The sequence below is a fragment of the Phocoena sinus genome, chromosome 3 (assembly GCF_008692025.1).
Source record: "Phocoena sinus isolate mPhoSin1 chromosome 3, mPhoSin1.pri, whole genome shotgun sequence".
Lineage (NCBI taxonomy): Eukaryota > Metazoa > Chordata > Mammalia > Artiodactyla > Phocoenidae > Phocoena > Phocoena sinus.
The window spans coordinates 110,675,036-110,693,256 of record NC_045765.1 but is presented as its reverse complement, the minus strand read 5'-3'; the positions used below and the strand labels follow the sequence as shown (position 1 = coordinate 110,693,256).

Here is an 18,221-nt window from a genome sequence, read left to right as displayed (position 1 = left end):
AAAATTCCAGGCACAAAACACCTGAAATACAATCTATTTTCTGCTATTTCAGAAACTAATAATTCCTAGGCCATTTAGTCCCCTCTTTCATCCTCTGGTTGCCTACTGTGTATTTGCGTCTATAACTGGGGTGACCTGACGTTACTTCAGCCCCTTCCTCCTGCTGTGACTGTGGTTCCCACGTGATTATTTTTATGTAGAACCTCCTTTTCACCTTGCTTCATCCTCCAGTGCAGCCTATCCAACCTAACACTCCCCTGGCCTCCACAGGGACTTTTGGCTCTAATGAGCTCTGTGAGAAATGTACAATATAAGAAATGGATCCATCTTAAGTGTGACCTTTAAAATGGAGTGCAAGACAAGAGGTGAAAGTAAACCCAAACAAATTGGAAAGCTTATAATTTAGTCAATAAGTATGCTCAGTTCAATGTATATTTTCCATTAAGTATAAACTCAGGGAAAGGCCATTTCTCATAGAAGTGTGAAAGTAAAGATTATTTCATGTTTCTCATGCTAAGAAATCCATAACATCAATAATACAATATTATATTATAGTATATAAGTAGAATTATGATAAAACATGGAAGATCTGATAAACATAGGCATTGAGAAGCATCTTTGCCTTAGACTCTGGGCTTGTGGATTCAATGGTTTGTCACAGAGAATACAAATGCAAGACTTTGTTCTGGGGGCCTCTAAAATGTATTGATTATTATTTTCTCTCAATAAAATAATCAACAAATCCGTATGCATTACTGCCTATTACTAATAAAACATTAAAAGTGATCCGACATGCTTTTAGCATGGACATTAACATGAAAATTCTGAAGAGGTGAAATGGGTTAATGACCTCTGGCTAGGGAGAAGATGGTCCTTGTCTTGTAGTTTTGAGCTATGTGTTGTTATTCCCCTCTATGGTAGTTGCGTTGAAAAAAGCACTATTTGCAAAGAGAAAGCCAGTGTGGATCCACTATATCACTTATTCACTTAACAGGTTTTCCTTAGCTTGGTCAGAAATGCATTAAAGAGTTTGAAGAATTTAGTGAGATTGATTTGTCAGCATCAAATTACTTTGCTCCTGGCACAGAATTTCTATAATATTTATAAGTCTGCCAACTGCCTAATAAGTACATTTAAACTGTGAAGGAGTTCTCCATTTGTTGGTACCAGTTTTGAAGGGAATTCAACATACGAGGGAGAAAGGGACTAAGATTTAGGGGAATTAGTTAAGAATCTTTATAGCTCTAAGATATTAAATCACACATAATTTTGTGAAAGAATCAGATAATAAATGTTAAAAGTCTAGGCTCTGGAATAAATTACTCTGTTTGTTCAGGTAGAGATGTGTGATTGAACAGGATCTGGTCAGGGTTCCTCTATGGTGGTGCTACTGGGTTCTGTCTCTCTCTCTCTATTCTTCATTAGGTAAATTCCCAGGGTTTGAATAAGTTACCCTAGATCAAAAGTTCTCAAATTTCTCTATACAGAAGAATCCCCTGGATTACTGTTAAAAATGAAGATTCCTGGGCCCAGATCCCAGGGTTTCTGATTTCATTCATTTAGGTTCTGATTTAGTAAGTCTGTAATAGAGTCTGAGAAACTGTATTTTTAAAAACTGAGATGAAATTCACATAACATAAAGTTAACCATTTTAGTGTGTCCAATTCAGTAACCTTTAGTACATCCACAGTGCTGTGCAGCCGTCACCTCAGCAAGTGCATTTTTAACAAACACTCCACTGCTGCAAGTGGTCCCCAGCTGGCACACTGAGTTACCACCTTAAGTGCTCAGATGATGATGACAAGGGATGAGGGAGCCTCATGGGTGGCTGGAGTGTAGGACACTCAATGCCTAAAGGCCACTGGGAACCGAGTGAGTTGTGTGCATCAACCTGACCCCAAGCTATAGATGTGAGAAGGAATTAACCAGGGGACAGTGACCAGAGGCCAAGAGACGGCCACGCACTCTGGGCGGATAGATCCTCAACTGCTTACACTCAGAGGAAGAGTATATAGCTGGAAATGATATACTATGGAAATGACGATTTTAGAAAAGTTCTATTTGGAAAGATTCAGGAAAATCATGGGTTTTATGGATAGAAGTGTAGAAAGCCAAAACGTAGAGATTAGGGACAATGGGATGAGACAGAAGGAAAAGATGAGATGTAAAAGCACAGCTGATTAGGTTTAACAGGTACTGACCTCAAGTTGATCTGAGTTTGGATTCTCCTCTTCCATCTATTAGATGTATGGCTCTTAGTCTGTTTGGCAGCTATAACAAAATACCATGGACTGGGTGGCTTATAAACAACAGAAATTTATTTCTCACAGCTCTGGAAGCTGGGAAGTTCAAGGTCAAGGCACCAGTATAGTCACCTTCTGGTGAGAATCCTCTCCCAGTTCACAGCCAATAGCTTCTCACTGTGTCCTCACACGGAGGAAGGGGCTAGAGATCTCTCTGGTGTCTCTTTTGTAAAAGCACTAATTCCATTCATGAGGGGTCCTCCCTCATGACCTAATTACCTCCCAAGGGCCCCCACCTTCCAAAACCACCACATATGAATTTTGGGGGAACACAAACATTCAGACCATAGCAGTAGACTTGGGCAAATCACTTAACCTCTTTAAATTTTGGTTTCTTCTTTTTTTTTTTTTTTTTGTGGTACGCGGGCCTCTCACTGCTGTGGCCTCTCCCGTTGCGGTGCACAGGCTCCGGACGCGCAGGCTCAGTGACCATGGCTCACGGGCCCAGCCGCTCCGCGGCATGTGGGATCCTCCCGGACCGAGGCGCAAACCCGTGTCCCCTGCATCGGCAGGCGGACTCTCAACCACTGTGCCACCAGCGAAGCCCGGTTTCTTCATTTTTAAAGTAGGGATAAAGAAACCTATTTCACAATGCTACTTGGAACTTTAATGATTAAAACATGATTAACAATGAGAAAGTATAGGAAAAGCACTAGAACGGCCTGGGATGCAGTAAATATTTAATAACCAGTAGTCATTATTATTACTAACAAGCTTAAAAGAAAAAAGAACTGATTGAGGCAAAGAAAGGACTGCAAAGATGCTAAAAATACTATCAATAGTAATCTCCACTGGAGATATTAAAGAGCAGCATTAAAACTGCACAAATGTCTAACTGGTAATGCAAAAGAGCTCCAGCAGACTGAGAAAAAATGAAAAACTGAAACTGATGAAAGAAAAGCTGAGTCAGTAATTCCACCTACTAATTAAAGCCATTTTTGAGAATTAAATCAAACAGAACAAAAGCAATAAGCTAAAATATGAACAAGGAAGACTTCCTGGAGTGAAAAATAATCTCAGCATGCAGATCAAAGGGCTCACTGTATTTCAGGCAAAATTAATTTAAAAATATTTTAAAGACCCACACCCCTAGATATAATTAAGCAAAAAATTTAAACTATGGAGATAATTTTTTTAAGCCTCCTAAAACGGTTCCAGGGACCAGCTCACCAGAGGGATCTTTCAAACAATCTGCAAAGTGTTCCAGAGCATAGAAAAAGACGGAAAAACTTCCAAAGTATTTTACGACATGTGTATAACCAATACAACAAAACCCAACAGGGAGAAAAGAAACCACCTACTCCACTTTTACTTTTAAATCAATGCAAATCTTCTAAATAAAACCCTAGCAAACTGAATCCAGCAGTATAATTAAAATACATACACACTATAAAGTTGGATTTAGCTCAACAAAGCAAAGATGGTCCAAGACTAATATATCTATTAATATATCAAACTGTCAGAATAGGGCAACCCAGTTATAAGGTAATTCCCATTTTCTCAGTGTAAAGCTCCAAAAATTATTTTTGCTGACTTGAATAAATATTATGGGTATTTATGAAATAGTCAACTATCTATTTAAAATATGTCTATGTATAAACATTTGAAATCATATAATAAAAGAGATACACAGATCTTAAAATATTGTTTTCCACCCTCACTTATTATGAAAAAACCTCTCCCCATGCACGCTTGACATCAGTATCTGTTGTCACAGGAGCCACCCTGAGACGTTTAACAGTTTTCCAGAGCTACCATTTTCACTTCTGTCTGAGTACTTCTCAGTCTATGTATGATACATCAATCCATGTATACGTTCATTTCAGGATACAATTTATCCTTAAATTGTATAATTGTGATACCTGCAACAAAGGCTTGTTTCACAAACTTATAACTTCCAATTCTTAAAACAGTGAGGTCATTTCCCAGGAATAATTACTAAATCAGTATTAAACGTCTTGGACTCCTTTTTAATTGATTCTTTCCAGTGACCTCTATAAGCATTCAATACCAGCACTGATCAAAGTGCTTTACCAGGCTGTTCAAAATAAAGGAAATTGAAAACGACTCTCGGACTATGAGAGAACTTATAAGGACTTAAGTATAAGATATTGCCCTCTTTTCTGAAGGGTAAGTCTTTTGGGGAAAACATATGTTATCTATACTCAACCTTTTTCACAGCAGGACACACTTAGAAAATTATAGTATTTGTATAGCACTAAAGCAACTGAAAATGGCTGGTCAGGGTGGATGCTACCCTGGCTCTGCCGAGGCTTCTCAACAAATCAAAATTGCAGCACACCTCGGGGAAAGCACTGCTATAGCTTGAGGTCCAGTAAGAACTTCCAGATCATCGTGTCAGAGGCAGAAAGGGTGACACCTGGCTCTGCCTGGCTGTGTGACCTTAGGCAAGTTACTTAGCCTCTTTGTGCTTCAGTTCTCACATCTGCAAGATGGGATAATAAAAGTCTCCAGAGAATTATTGTGAGGATTAACTTAACTTATTCATGTAAAGCACTTAGAACCATGTCCCACACATGGTAAGTACTCAGTAAATGCTACGTTCCATAACCATGCCTAACTACAAGCAAAACAAACCAAAACAATTCTTTTAAAAATCTATAAGTAGAATACCCAGATTAATTCCTCAACGTGTCACCTCATACTTCTCACACAGTCACTTTACAGTGAAACTTACCAGATGACAAGTCCTGACCTCACCCTTCGAGTTTCCAATCAAATTTTTGGGTTTTAGCCAAGGATCACTAGGGGTCTGAAAAAGCCTCCTTCATGAAAGACAGACCAAAACAAAGATACAAATGACCTTAGAAGAGAAAGAGACAAAGTTGGGAGTACAAGCAAACTTAAAAGTATATACAATATTGTGAAGCAACTATACTCTGACAAAAATTTTTTAAAAAGTAAAAAAAAATACATGTATGTGTATACCTAATACACACATATATGTATAAACACACCTACATACACACTCACATTCACATATATATATATAAAATTAATGGTTAAGAGCGCAGGCTTTGGAGAAATAAATTATTACATTTATAAAATAAAAACAAACTTTACAAAAAAGGAGTTATCAGAAAACAGGAAAGAGTTTTTGACAATTAAAAAATATGGTGTTTGCTGCTACTGGGCATATGCCCTGAGAAAAACATAATTCAAAAAGATACATGTACCCCAGAGACTTTCCTGCTGGCGCAGTGGTTGAGAAACCGCTGGCCAATGCAGGGGACATGTGTTTGATCCCTGATCCAGGAAGATCCCACATGCTGCGGAGCAACTAAGCCTGTGCACCACAACTACTGAGCCTGTGCTCTAGAGCCCACAAGCCACAGCTACTTAGCCCGCGCGCCACAACTACTGAAGCCCATGCACCCTACAGCCAGCACGCCACAACTACTGAGCCTGCGTGCCGCAACTACTGAGCCCACATGCTACAACTACTGAAGCCCGCGCGCCTAGAGCCTGTGCTCCACAACAAGAGAAGCCACAGCAACGAGAAGCCCGGGCACCGCAACGAAGAGGAGCCCCGCTGGCCGTAACTAGAGAAAGCCCACGTGCAGCAACAAAGACCCAATGCAGCCAAAAATAAATAAATAATAATAAAATAAAAAACAAAAAAAATATACATGTACCCCAATGTTCATTGCAGCACTATTTACAATAGCCAGGATATGGAAACAACCTAAATGTCCATCTACCGATGAATGGATAAAGAAGATGTGGTACGTATATACAATGGAATATTACCAGACATAAAAAGTAATGAAATTGGGTCATTTGTAGTGATATGAATGAACCTAGGGTCTGTCATACAGAGTGAAGTAAGTCAGAAAGAGAAAAATGAATATCGTATATTAACACATATATATGGAATCTAGAAAAATGGTACCGATGAACCTATGTGCAGGGCAGGAAAAGAGACGCAGATGTAGAGAACGGACTTGTGGACACAGGTGGGGAAGGGAAGGGTGAGACGAATTGAGAGAGTAGCATTGACATATATACACTACCATGTGTAAAACAGATAGCTAGTGAGAAGCTGCTGTATAGCACAGGGAGCTCAGCTCGGTGCTCTGTGATGACCTAGGGGGTGGGATGGCAGTGGGGTGGGAGGGAGGCTCAAGGGAGGGGATATGTGTATACATATAGTTGATTCACTTTGTTCTATAGCAGAAACTAACACAACACTGTAAAGCAATTATGCTCCAATAAAAAAATAAAATAGACTTGAAAAAAATGGTAGTTGCAATGAATTCAATAGAATGATTAGAGAATAATGATAAGGAAATTTCCCAAGTAGTAGAAGAAAAACAAAGAAATGGGGGAGGAAAAAAACCTAGAAAATTAGAGGATTGACCCAATACCCAAATAACAGGAGTTTTGTACAGACAGAATAGGAGAAAGGTGGGATAGAGGGCCAAACAATTCCGAAATAAAGAATACAAGGAAATTTCCCATAACAAAAGGATCTGCATTTTCAGATGGAAAGTGCTCTCTGACTACTCAGCATAATGAATAAACCACGATCTACACCCAAAGCACATCATAGGGAAATTTCAGAAAACTATGTCTCATGAGAAGGAGGAAAAAACCACATATATATAACAGATCAGGAATCAGAATGACATTGCCATAATGAAAATGATTTTTCAAAAAATTTTTCTCCCTTCTTTTGTTTTTTCTATAAACAGTGATATATGACTTTATTGTCAGAAAATTTTAATATAAAAGAAGCTATACTTGGAGACTCTAGCCTAGATTTAAATGGTTCCATTTCTTAAGTGTCTTCATAATGTCACCATCTGCCTCTGCACTGATACAGAGACCCCTCTAGTCAGCGGAAGTCCTCTTCATAGAGGATGCCTGGGCTGTAGACATTGTTGGGAACAAGTCAGTCCAGGGATTCACTGCCCAGCTGCCCTGCATAGGAGTGTTGTCCACTCACACTTACTCAGTTACTGAGAGCTTGTTTTCAAGCATACTCCCAGAATATTTTGATATCTGAAGGAAGACAGAAGGCTCATAATTCTTTTTCCTTAGACACATTTTTCTATCCATTATTATGATGTCTCCACTCTTGCAGTTAGCATTTATTTTAATAAGGAACTGCTAAATGCTCCAATTTATCTTCATTCCATTTATTGAATACTATGTCCTAGGCTCTGCCAAGAGATGATTTTCCTATCGATGGACTTACCTGTGGAGAAGATGAACACCGTGTTGTTCCAGAGCCCACGGCTTTTTAAGGCTGTGGTGACATTTCCCACTGCTTCATCCATAAGGGACACCATTCCTGCATAGTAATGCCTATTCTTATCTTGGATAAAGTCGTATGGCTTCAGGTATTCCTCGGGGACCTGAAGGGGCTCGTGGACAGACTGGAGAGCAAGGTAGAGAAACAGAGGCTGGAAAGAGAGTTTGTGCAAATCAGTTAAGAGCGCTTGGAAGCATTAAATATATAGAGAGAAGCCCACATTTATCAGTTAATAAAAGTAATATTCAGACAACCCACAAACTGGGTTAGAAATATTTGTAAGTCATATATCAGATAAGGGACTTGTATCTAGAATATATTAAGAACTCTTACAACTCAATAATAAAACTCAATTAACCCAACTACAAAATGGGCAAAGAATCTGAATAGATGTTTCTCCAAAGGAGATATACAAATGGCCAATAAGCACATGAAAAGATGCTCTGCATCATTAGTCATTAGGGAAATGCAAATAAAAACCACACTGACATACCACTTCACACCCACTAGGAGGGTTATAATTTTAAAAATGGAAAATCAGAAGTGTTGGTGAGGATGTGGAAAAACTGAAACCCTCATTCATTGCTGATGGGGATGTAAAGTGGTGCAGCCAGTTTGAAAAACAACTTGGCAGTTCCTGAAATTGTTAAAGATATAGTTACCATATGAGTCAGCATTTCCATCCCTAGAAAAACAAAAGCATAAATCCACACAAAAACTTGTACATGGATGATCACAGTGGCATTATTCATCATAGCCAAAAAGTGGAAACAACTAAAATGTCCACCGGTTGATGAATGGATTAACAAAATGTGGTATATTTTCAGCAATAGACAGGAATAAAAGGAATATGATGCAGCCGTAAAAAGGAATGAAGTACTGACACATCCTACAACATAGATGCACCTTGAAAACATTATGTTAAGTGACAGAAACCAATCACAAAGATCACGTTTTTTATGATTCCATTCATATAAAATGTCCAGAATAGGCAAATCTATGGAAACAGAAAGTAGATTAGTGGTTGCCTGAAGCTGTAGGGAGTTGTGGGGGAGAGGAGGGATGAGTGACTTCTAACAGGTACAAGACTTCTTTTGGGGGCGGTGAAAATGTTCTAAACTTAGACTGTGGTGATGGTAGCACAACTCTGTGAATTTACTATTGAATTGTGTACTTTAAATGGGTGGATTTTATGAAAATAAAAGCTTGAGTTCTAAAATGGCCTAGAAAGCTCTGATCCAAACAAATAATAATGATAATACCAATAATTCTGTCTCATGTAATACTCAAAACCACCTTGCTACACCCATTTTACAGGTAAGTTAACTGAGGCTTAGAAAGGTTATATGACTTGCACAAGTTCGTATTAATTGCAGAGCAATTTCTTATTGGAAACCCCACTATTACAGTGTGGCTATGTCCCAATAGATGGGTTGGCTTTCTGCTTTAGCTGAAAAATAAGTTACCACCTTTTAGGAGAGGTTTAAGGATTGTTTATATTTTTAGAAGAAAACAAGTGAACACCATGCCTTGCTAGTCTTCGATCTAGGACCAAACATAAGGCCAACTTAATTCCTGGAAACTAAGGAGTATGATACATTGATTCATTTTACCTCTTACCCAATTTACAGAATTTAATGTTAATGATATTCTGCGTCAGCCTCTTCCTCTTAATGAGTCTTTCTGAAGGCTCTCTTCACTGTGCTCCTATAGAATTCTTTAATGAATTGACAACCCTCAAAGAGACAACAACTGGCTCAACCCAAGAGTAAAAACGTAATTCTGTTGGCGTATCTGAGGCATTTAAATCTCATAAAGGAATGGGGAAAAGTTAGAATGCAGACTGGGAGGTGGGCTCATATTTCATTCATTACTGTTGATAAATTGTTTTAAATTACATATTACACATCACTGTGATACAGTAATGGGTATACATATATAGAACTCAAATAGACACCCAAGACAGTATTTTTAGTTCAGATCTTTGGAACTTAGAAACATCTTTTCCCCAAAATCAAAATGTTCAAAATGGCTGTTCAATATCAAAGACATCACTTTAAAACCTATTTTACTAAGGAGGCAGGTGATGGAATAAAAACCATGATGATGTAGACCCTAGGCTACATTTGGAACACATTCCAAATTCCAACTCCAAAAGGCAACACTAACCACTTTGACAGGCTTTAGCTCTGCCTCTGCTGCTCCTTGACACACGCGCATTCTCCTCCAGCCACACAAGTCACACTGAAAAGTCCATGTTCTTCCAGACCATGGTGAAGGGAATCCCAGCAGATGCCCCGCCCAGGTCGGGAGGAAGAACCCTGGGCTAAGATGTTCGGAGGGGAAAGGATGTGCAGGGACATCCAGGACCTGCCAGCGCAGTGAGGTTCTGCAGTGGGAACTGCCGTCTGGATCTTCAGCACTAGACCAAGCCCATGCCCCAGCCACCAGCCAAGGTCTGGATGGGGACGGATTAAAAATTGGAAAGCTACAACAATTTGCAACCCACATAAAGTTTTAAAAATCAGGAAATGTCACATGAAAACCTCTTTTGTTTAGTTCTTTTATTTTCTTGAAAAATCAGAACTTCTGACAACTCCAGGTCCACACTCCATCTGACAACAAATGGCTGGAGTATGAGAAACAGAGACCCCCGGCCTCCCCCAAGGGCTCTCTTATTTTCTAGTCTCCCCACTGTCCTACCTGAATGACTTCATTTATTTAGGGTAGCAGCCTGGCCCTTGTAAACATAAGACTTTGTGACCCTTGTCTGGATTCTCTACAGTGGACAGGGGTAGAGAAATGAAAAAGGGAGCTCACTGTTGCAGGAGAAAGTGCTCACCCAGGCCATTATGGGCAACTCGGCAGCTCCCGTCGTTAAGGAGAGAAAGGGGAAGGAAGGCAGGTCATTTCCAGCCAACAAGTGATCCCTGGAGGCGATAGCTGGGGAGGGTGGTGGAGGAGAGATCTCATAACCACTCTGGGGAAAAAATAATGTTTCTGGGACCGTCATTAAAGGGTCTTATAAATATTCAGTGTGGAAATCATTCTACACACTTTGTTAAATATAGCAAGAAATTACCTGAAAACCTTTCCTGTAATTATTCTTTAGTGGTTGAAGACATGACCGTGGCTCTTGAGGGATTAAAATGATAATACTACAACAATTCCCCCATTTATCCAGTGGTCAGGCTCCTGTTAGTTCAAACAGAAGGGGCATAACTGAGAAGAGAAAATGAAAACAACCCCTGGGAGATGCAGTCTTCCCTGGCCTATGACTGTTACAGGCCCCGCAAAGGCCTCGTGCTACCTGCCAACTAGACTTACAGGTAAAGGTGATTCTTGAACAAAACAAGTTGTCTTTTTCCCATTTCGTCAACAGTGATCTAGGACCATTTAGTGTATGGGCAAACATCCTTGCACACATCGGTATGGCTCTGGGTCACCAGGAGTCAGAATGATAAACAGTGTAGCCCATTTAATGAGGTGAGGACCAATGTACCACATTTTAGAGTATTTCCATCCAATATTGTAAAAATAAAGTTTCAGTTCTCACAAGGTGAACTTTATTCATGGAACAACTCATCTGCCCACAGTGCTAGATGTGAAACATTTCTATACTACTTTTAAATTGAAAAAAAAAAAAATTAACAGAGTATTCTTCTTAGTACCACGTGGTACCCCAGTGGAAAGAACAATTAACTCGGGCCCTCAGGTTCTCCATCACAGTCAGGAACCTGCCTGCAGCCTCTTGTCCTAAGACCCTCCCAGTAAACAGCTGTAGCCAATTTCCCCACACCTGCCAACCTCAGTTCACTGTTAGCCCAAAGCGAGCAGCTGCCATCCTGGGGATGGGCTCGTTATTATTATGCTGTCTACTGACTTGCGTTCCAACCTAATGGAGCCTTGGCCTTTGGAGACTTTCAGGCCCATTCTGACCTTACTGACATCCTGATTCAAAACACCAAAGTCCTGGACCCGAGTTTGAACTCCATAGATCTCTGGGTTTGCGCAGGACCTTGATCTCTCCCTTGGTCTTTCTTGGGTCCAGATCTCTGCTCTCACCAACCCAGTTACAGCTGCCACTTTAATACCAACCCTAGCTGTACGCCTTTCTTTAGGTTTGTAAATTGGAATCCTAAATGTGAATCACGACCAAATGTTTAGGTGTTAAGTAAAAGTATGACATTATAACCTAAAGTTATTAGCATATTAAAATGGTGCTAAGGGTTTATTTCCCTTTCTCATTATGCTAATTCCAGTAAGGAAGAAAGCCTTAAATTCATTTCTTTAGTACATTTCCCTAATTTAAAGTATAACTTTTTAAAAAGCATATGATATGTTTTTAAAGTGTTATTCTCTTTGACTTCCAAATTAAGACATTTCTTTCCAAATTGTGACAGGAAAAGGTAAGTGTCTACCACTAGAAAGTCACATTTGTTTTAAGAAGCTGCTAGTAGATGAGGTATGGGAGAAAACATTTATTTTTATTCTGCAAAGTTTTGAGGGGGGCTATTTTTTTTTTTTTTTTTTTGAGGTATGCAGGCCTCTCACTGTTGTGGCCTCTCCCGTTGCGGAGCACAGGCTCTGGACGCGCAGGCTCAGCAGCCATGGCTCACGGGCCTAGCCGCTCTGCGGCATGTGGGTTCTTCCCGGACCGGGGCACGAACCCGTGTCCCCTGCATTGGCAGGCAGACTCTCAACCACTGCGCCACCAGGGAAGCCCAAGGGGGGTTATTTTTAACCAAACGATATTTTGTGAATGTGTTACTTTCACATCATAGTATTAGTACTAAGGGAATTACCCTGTAGAAAAAGGAGAAAAGACATTCCTTCTTAACACTGTGCAATGGTTATTAGCAATATCTCCCTGATTCCAGCACCAACTGTGTTTCTGTTACAAAATAGCTCCATATGCTTTTTTTCCCCAAGTGCTCTTTAAAACAGACACATTTTTAAGTCAGCTTGTGGATACTTTGTGTATATTTCTTTAATGATTTCCATCTTCGAGCAAGTTGCCTATGTTACAGTCTGTAGATAGCACAGAGAAGTTAGAACAGAATTAGATTCAATGTTGGAATAAAATGATGAAAGTCCTGTAATTGGTGTGCTGCGTCCTTTCACTGAGAATTGAAACTATAAACATTGGCATCTGCTGTCTTAAACTTCCTGGGGCTATTACTCAGCTATTGATTATTTCATTCATTTATGTCTATGCTTCAAACTTGACTTTGGGGATGCTGAAAAGGCTGGCTGCTGCTTCGGGACATTTCAGTCACTGTAGGAAAAAGACCACCTCTCACCCAGCAATTTCCATGTTACCTATGAGTAGCACCATCCTAATCACACGGGTGTGGGTGGCTTGTGAGCTCTCAGGGCCTACAGTTTTCCTCAGTTCCTGAGCCTCCCCCGTACACCAGTTAAGACAGCCCACCCACCAGGAATGATTTCACCCCAGGTGCTTCCTCTTATTTGAGTAATGTTATGGGCACTGGGAGAGAACACTCTATGGTTCCTTAATGGAAACTAATTTTTATTGTAGGCATCTTATACTTGTTGCACGATTAAATAGTGGTATATTGTGAACTTGTAAAGGGCAGCTGGCTTCTGCTTGCTTCTCTGTCCTTGAGAGGAATCGATAGTGACTGCACATCAGAATCACCGGTTGGAGGTAGGAGCGGAGGGATAATTAAATACCAGTGATAGTGTCCCACCCCGGACCAATAAATCACAATATTTGGAAGTGGTATTTCTTCCAAGCTTTCCAGATGATCCCAATATACTGTCATGGTATTGTATACTGGAACCATCAAGCTGAGTCATAAACTGGGGCTCATAGTCGCTGGTCTGAGATATAAACTGTCAACTAGGGAGGCTTGTTAAGTGCACTGAGCTCTGGAGTTAAACAGTGCAGTTTCTGATTCTGTGACCTTGAACAAGTTACCTCATTTCTCTAAGCCAGTTTGCTTACCTGAAAAATGATGCCCACCTCAAACTTCAAAGGACAGGACAAGGACCACAGTTCCCTCAAGATCTTATCTTGTTCTTTGGGTTTTTAACCTTATCTATAACATGCCAAACATACAGAAGAAAACTGAGAACTTAAGCCAATTACCTAGCAGTTATCTGTCTAACTGCCTGAATATTGGTTTACATCTAGATTTTAAATCTGCATATGTCTACATATTTGAGAGAATATTCCAATTTCTTCCATATTCCACAGCAAGCATGGCCACTCCAACAGGTCAGCATTAAAGAGTAAAAAAAAAGCCAAAAGTGGGGCAAAGCTGAGGACAGACACCAGGAAAGCCACTCAATGCTATGTTAGGGTAGGCAGGAAGAAACTATGTCAAAAAGGGAGTCAGGAGCCAGATACCAAGTCTGAACAGGTATCTAAACAGGAATCCAAATGGTGATCTGCACTGAGGACCTTCAGTAACCGCCAAGGAGGCAAAGGGCAGGAAACTGGAAAAACTGGATAACACCGCACGTTCTGTAATTTGCTGTGTTAGAGTCCTATTGAAGGTCTAATTTCGAGGGCATGTTAATACAGTTCTTAATGAAGCCATATTTTGAGCCCAATATCTGACAACACAAATATCTGATTTAAAGGCATTTATAAGCTAAATCCAGAGAATTCAGCTTGAACTTGGGTTCAGGAGGTTAACTCCAGATTAACAATGACAACAAATGTCAAGGCTATTCAGACTCTTTTCTACTTTTATCTGTAAATAAGTCAAAAGATTTCAGCACATGACATATACAACTAGCTTCAGTACGGTCGATGTGATAAACAGGCTCATCAGTGTACCGTGTTTATAGATTAGAAGACTCAATATTGTTAAGGTCATTGTCCCCAAGTTGGTCCACAGATTCAATGAAATCCAAATCCAAGCAGGTACTTTTCTTTTTTTTTTTTTGTAGAAATTGGCCAGCTGCTTCTAAATAAACATGGGAATGCAGAATATTTAGAATAGCCAAAATAACCTTGGAGGAGGGCTGGGAAATACAAAGTTAGAGAACTTGCCCTGAACCTTAAGTTTGTGGATACCTAACAGAAAGTTTGCCATAATAATGCCTCATCTTGTACATAAGCCTAACATTTTTTGAAAAAGTCAATTTACTAATTACCACACCTCCACACAGGATACTAAAATAATAAAACTATATTTGTACTGAAACACTATATGCACAGCATTCCTCAAAGTGTGATCTGGGGACCACGTGCAGCAGAATCACCCTTGAGTTTCCTTAAAATATTGACATATGGATTTTTCCCAGACTTAATAAATCAGACTTTTAGGGGTGGGCTCCAGGAATTTCTATTTTTAACAAGCTTCTCAGCTGATACTGAGGTACTCTAGAACTTGAAAGTGACTCCCCTAGTATTTATTAGGTTTTTCCCTAAAGGACAATGGCCTTTTCCTATATTCACCTGAAGAGATGCTATCTTCACACAATTTTGATATCAATAGAAAAGCAAGACTTACCTTCTCTGGTGGGTGGTTAGTTATGAGGGTTGTAGCCCTTTCAGTAAATACATTTGTTGAATACATATTTTTATACCCTGTTGCAACTTCTTCATCATCTCGAAAATCAAGAGCACATCGTGTAACATTCAGAGCGTTGATTAACGTACAGCGCTCATGGGAATAGTAATCTTCACTACCTAGAAGATATCCTACAAGGAGAATGGGAGATGAAAGTAGTCAGCATAGCATAAAACATGGTAAACAAACGAAGGTCTCAGCATTTAATTGCCTAATGCAATTGATTATCCATGTCAGGGCTAATCAAATGACAAGGCTGATGAGAGCACCATTTCTTAACATCTCTATATTTGCTAGCATAAGGCATTAAAATGTTATCGTAAAAAAAATTCAAATCCACCCCTTAGCCAAGTCTTTAGAATATAAGCTCTATCACGTAACTCTCAAAGTGGGTGATTCCAAGTAAATGTTTTAAAAAATCAGAGTTTAAATTCAGTAAAAGTGATGACATTTTAATCTTTTAAAGCTATCTAATGGTTAAAATAGCATATGGTTCAGGTGATTTGTTACAAATTTTTACTCTGAGGTGATCACATAAATGAACGCAGAATTCAAATAACGTTGATATTGACCTTGGTCGACTGGCTTCAAGGTTATTTACAGAAGTAGCTCTTGGAGGCATCATCTTTAGTCAGATGCTGACACCCACTGGTGAAAGACACAAAGATTTCCAAACAGAGGATCTCTAAACATAACGACCAAAAGAGCAAACTAACATGTGGTGTTGAAATTAGATTTTTCTACGTCTGTTGATCTCAATTTCACCCCCAATTTAAATGGCATCAATGGCCTATCCCACAATTTAGACTTAAACATGGGAGAAATGTTTTCTCAAGTTTAGTTGTTCCTGCAAAATGTTCCATATTTTCCTAAAATATTAAAATAAGCTGTGCTGCATGTTATATGATTCTATTTATATGAAATGTTCAGAATAGGCAAATCTGTAGAGACAGAAAGTAGGTTAGTGGTTGCCTAGGGCTATGAGGGTCAGGGGAAAATGGGGATGACTGCTAATGTGTATGGGGTTTCTTTATTAGGGTGATGGAAATGTTCTACATTTGGATTGTAGTGACAGTGGTACAACCCTGTGAATTTATTTAAAAATCAATGAACTGTACATTTTAATGGGGTGAATTATATGGTATGTGAATTACACCTCGATAAAGCTATCCAAAAGAAATAACTGTGCTGGACTCTGAGCTATCTCCTGACAAACACTGCTTATTAACATTAAAATGAAGATAATAAAATTGGCCTCTTTCCCCAGTTCTAAATATTTCTTATAATCACAATTAAAAGCCCTACATATCTTACCTAGTAAATGAATTCATTTTAATTTCCTCCTTTTCCATGATTCAGTAAATTCAAGGTCCTAAATACAATGAACATCTTAGTTTTAAGATAACTCTTTAAATGGTAATCTTTTCTCCTACAGGTATAACAGAAAGGGAAAGCCAATGTGTTTGCTAATTAATATATAATCGAAAAACAAATGTATCCATGAAAATAATTTCAGTCCTTATATGGGTAATTAAAGGGGTCAGGACACTGGTGTTCTATTTGGGGTTAATAACTGCTGGTAACACCTTGAAGAATCACTTCAGGTTCTTTATCTGTAAGAATAAACTGTTTTCTATCATTTGGGGAAATACATGCAGAGGATATACTTGATAAAAAGATGTATAAACCATAAATATTAAAAAGATAGTACAAATAGGATTCCAATAGAACTCTTTATTCACATAATAGAACTATCTATTCACATACTTGGCCAAACTAATACCAAGCAACCATGTGACAGTCACATAGAACTTTCTCATAACAATGATTCACAAATTTGAACTTACATGCTGCTGAGTCTAAAGAAGATGGCAGCGATGCTTTTTGGGGGAAGATGAGAAACTATATTTTGAACAATTAAATCTCTGACTGCTGTATTATTTAACAGCTTTATTGAGAATAATCCACATATCATACAAATCACTCATTTACGTTGTACAGTTCAATGGTTCTTAGTGTACTCAGAGTTGTGCAAGCAGGCCCACAATCATCTGTTTTTTAACAGAACATCTAAGTCATAACAGTGATAACAACTGCATCGTCATCATGCCCTCCTTCTCTGCAAGTCTCCCTTCCATGAATGTGCGGTGGGGTGTCTGTCTGTCTAAATCCACTTAGGCTTCTTAATTCTCATAAAAGGATGTTATTTCCACCTCTGTCCAAATGAATTTTTAAATATATAATTTGGTTTAAACATATAATTTTAAAATATAAAATTTGGTTTTTAATAAAAACAGTTAAAATATCCTTCCAGTTGCCAGAGTACAGGTATCGACCCATCATTAAGCAAAGACCTGATTGAAAATCGTCAAAGGATATAGAGGCTGTTTTTTCCTCTAGAATTTCCAAGGTGACAAAGAGGTCTTACACCCAAGTCCTGTTTTTAACAGCTATTTAAGAATACTGAGGATACATCCAGATACTACAGGGAAGAATGCATTATTGATTAAGCAATGTCTGCTAGAGAACCCAGATGCGGGTGGGTCACACGGTGTCTCACGTCTGGATGTCCTTACATCTCGACTTAAACTGTGGTTCGAACTAGGCACTATAGAGCTGTGAGCTTCAACTGCACTGTGTGGGCCCCATATAATCACTTGAACTGAAATGTACTTTGGTGCTCTGGTCCTAGCTTGAATAAAAGAGAATGTCTCAAGAAACACCTATAAGACAACCACCATTTTATTACTAAAATGATGTTTTTGAGGATGCTGCCACCTTACCTTCTCCCAAAGGAGAAATTTCTCTCAGGTCTAAGAGCCAGAAAATGCTTTACTCTTCCTGAACATCTGGTTTCCATTTAACTTATAAGTAATGTGACACTTATAGACTGCTTTTTTTTTTTTTGCTTTGAGCATAAGAAGTCCCAAATCTCAGAGTTGAATGTGAAGTCTGCTACAGCCAGGCAGGTTTTTTTTTTTTTTAAAATAACTTGGTGCCAAGCAACTATTCCATCTTTTTCTATTCATCCTGATTTTAAAAAATAGATCTTTATTGGAGTATAATTGCTTCAAAATACTGTGTTAGTTT

At 39.0% G+C, this 18,221-nt stretch overlaps 1 protein-coding gene across 3 annotated transcripts in view; it reads right to left on the bottom strand.

The window, feature by feature from the left end:
- The window catches only part of ARSB (arylsulfatase B), a 175,604-nt gene that overhangs the window by 129,813 nt on the left and 27,570 nt on the right, over window positions 1–18,221 (bottom strand). For all 3 annotated transcript variants that reach the window (XM_032626198.1, XM_032626197.1, XM_032626196.1), the window contains exons 3-4: window positions 15,072–15,262; window positions 7,525–7,732 (exon numbers count right to left, since the gene is read on the bottom strand). In XM_032626198.1, coding sequence (XP_032482089.1) covers window positions 7,525–7,732; window positions 15,072–15,262 — 399 coding nt within the window. The remainder of the gene's footprint in view (window positions 1–7,524; window positions 7,733–15,071; window positions 15,263–18,221) is intronic.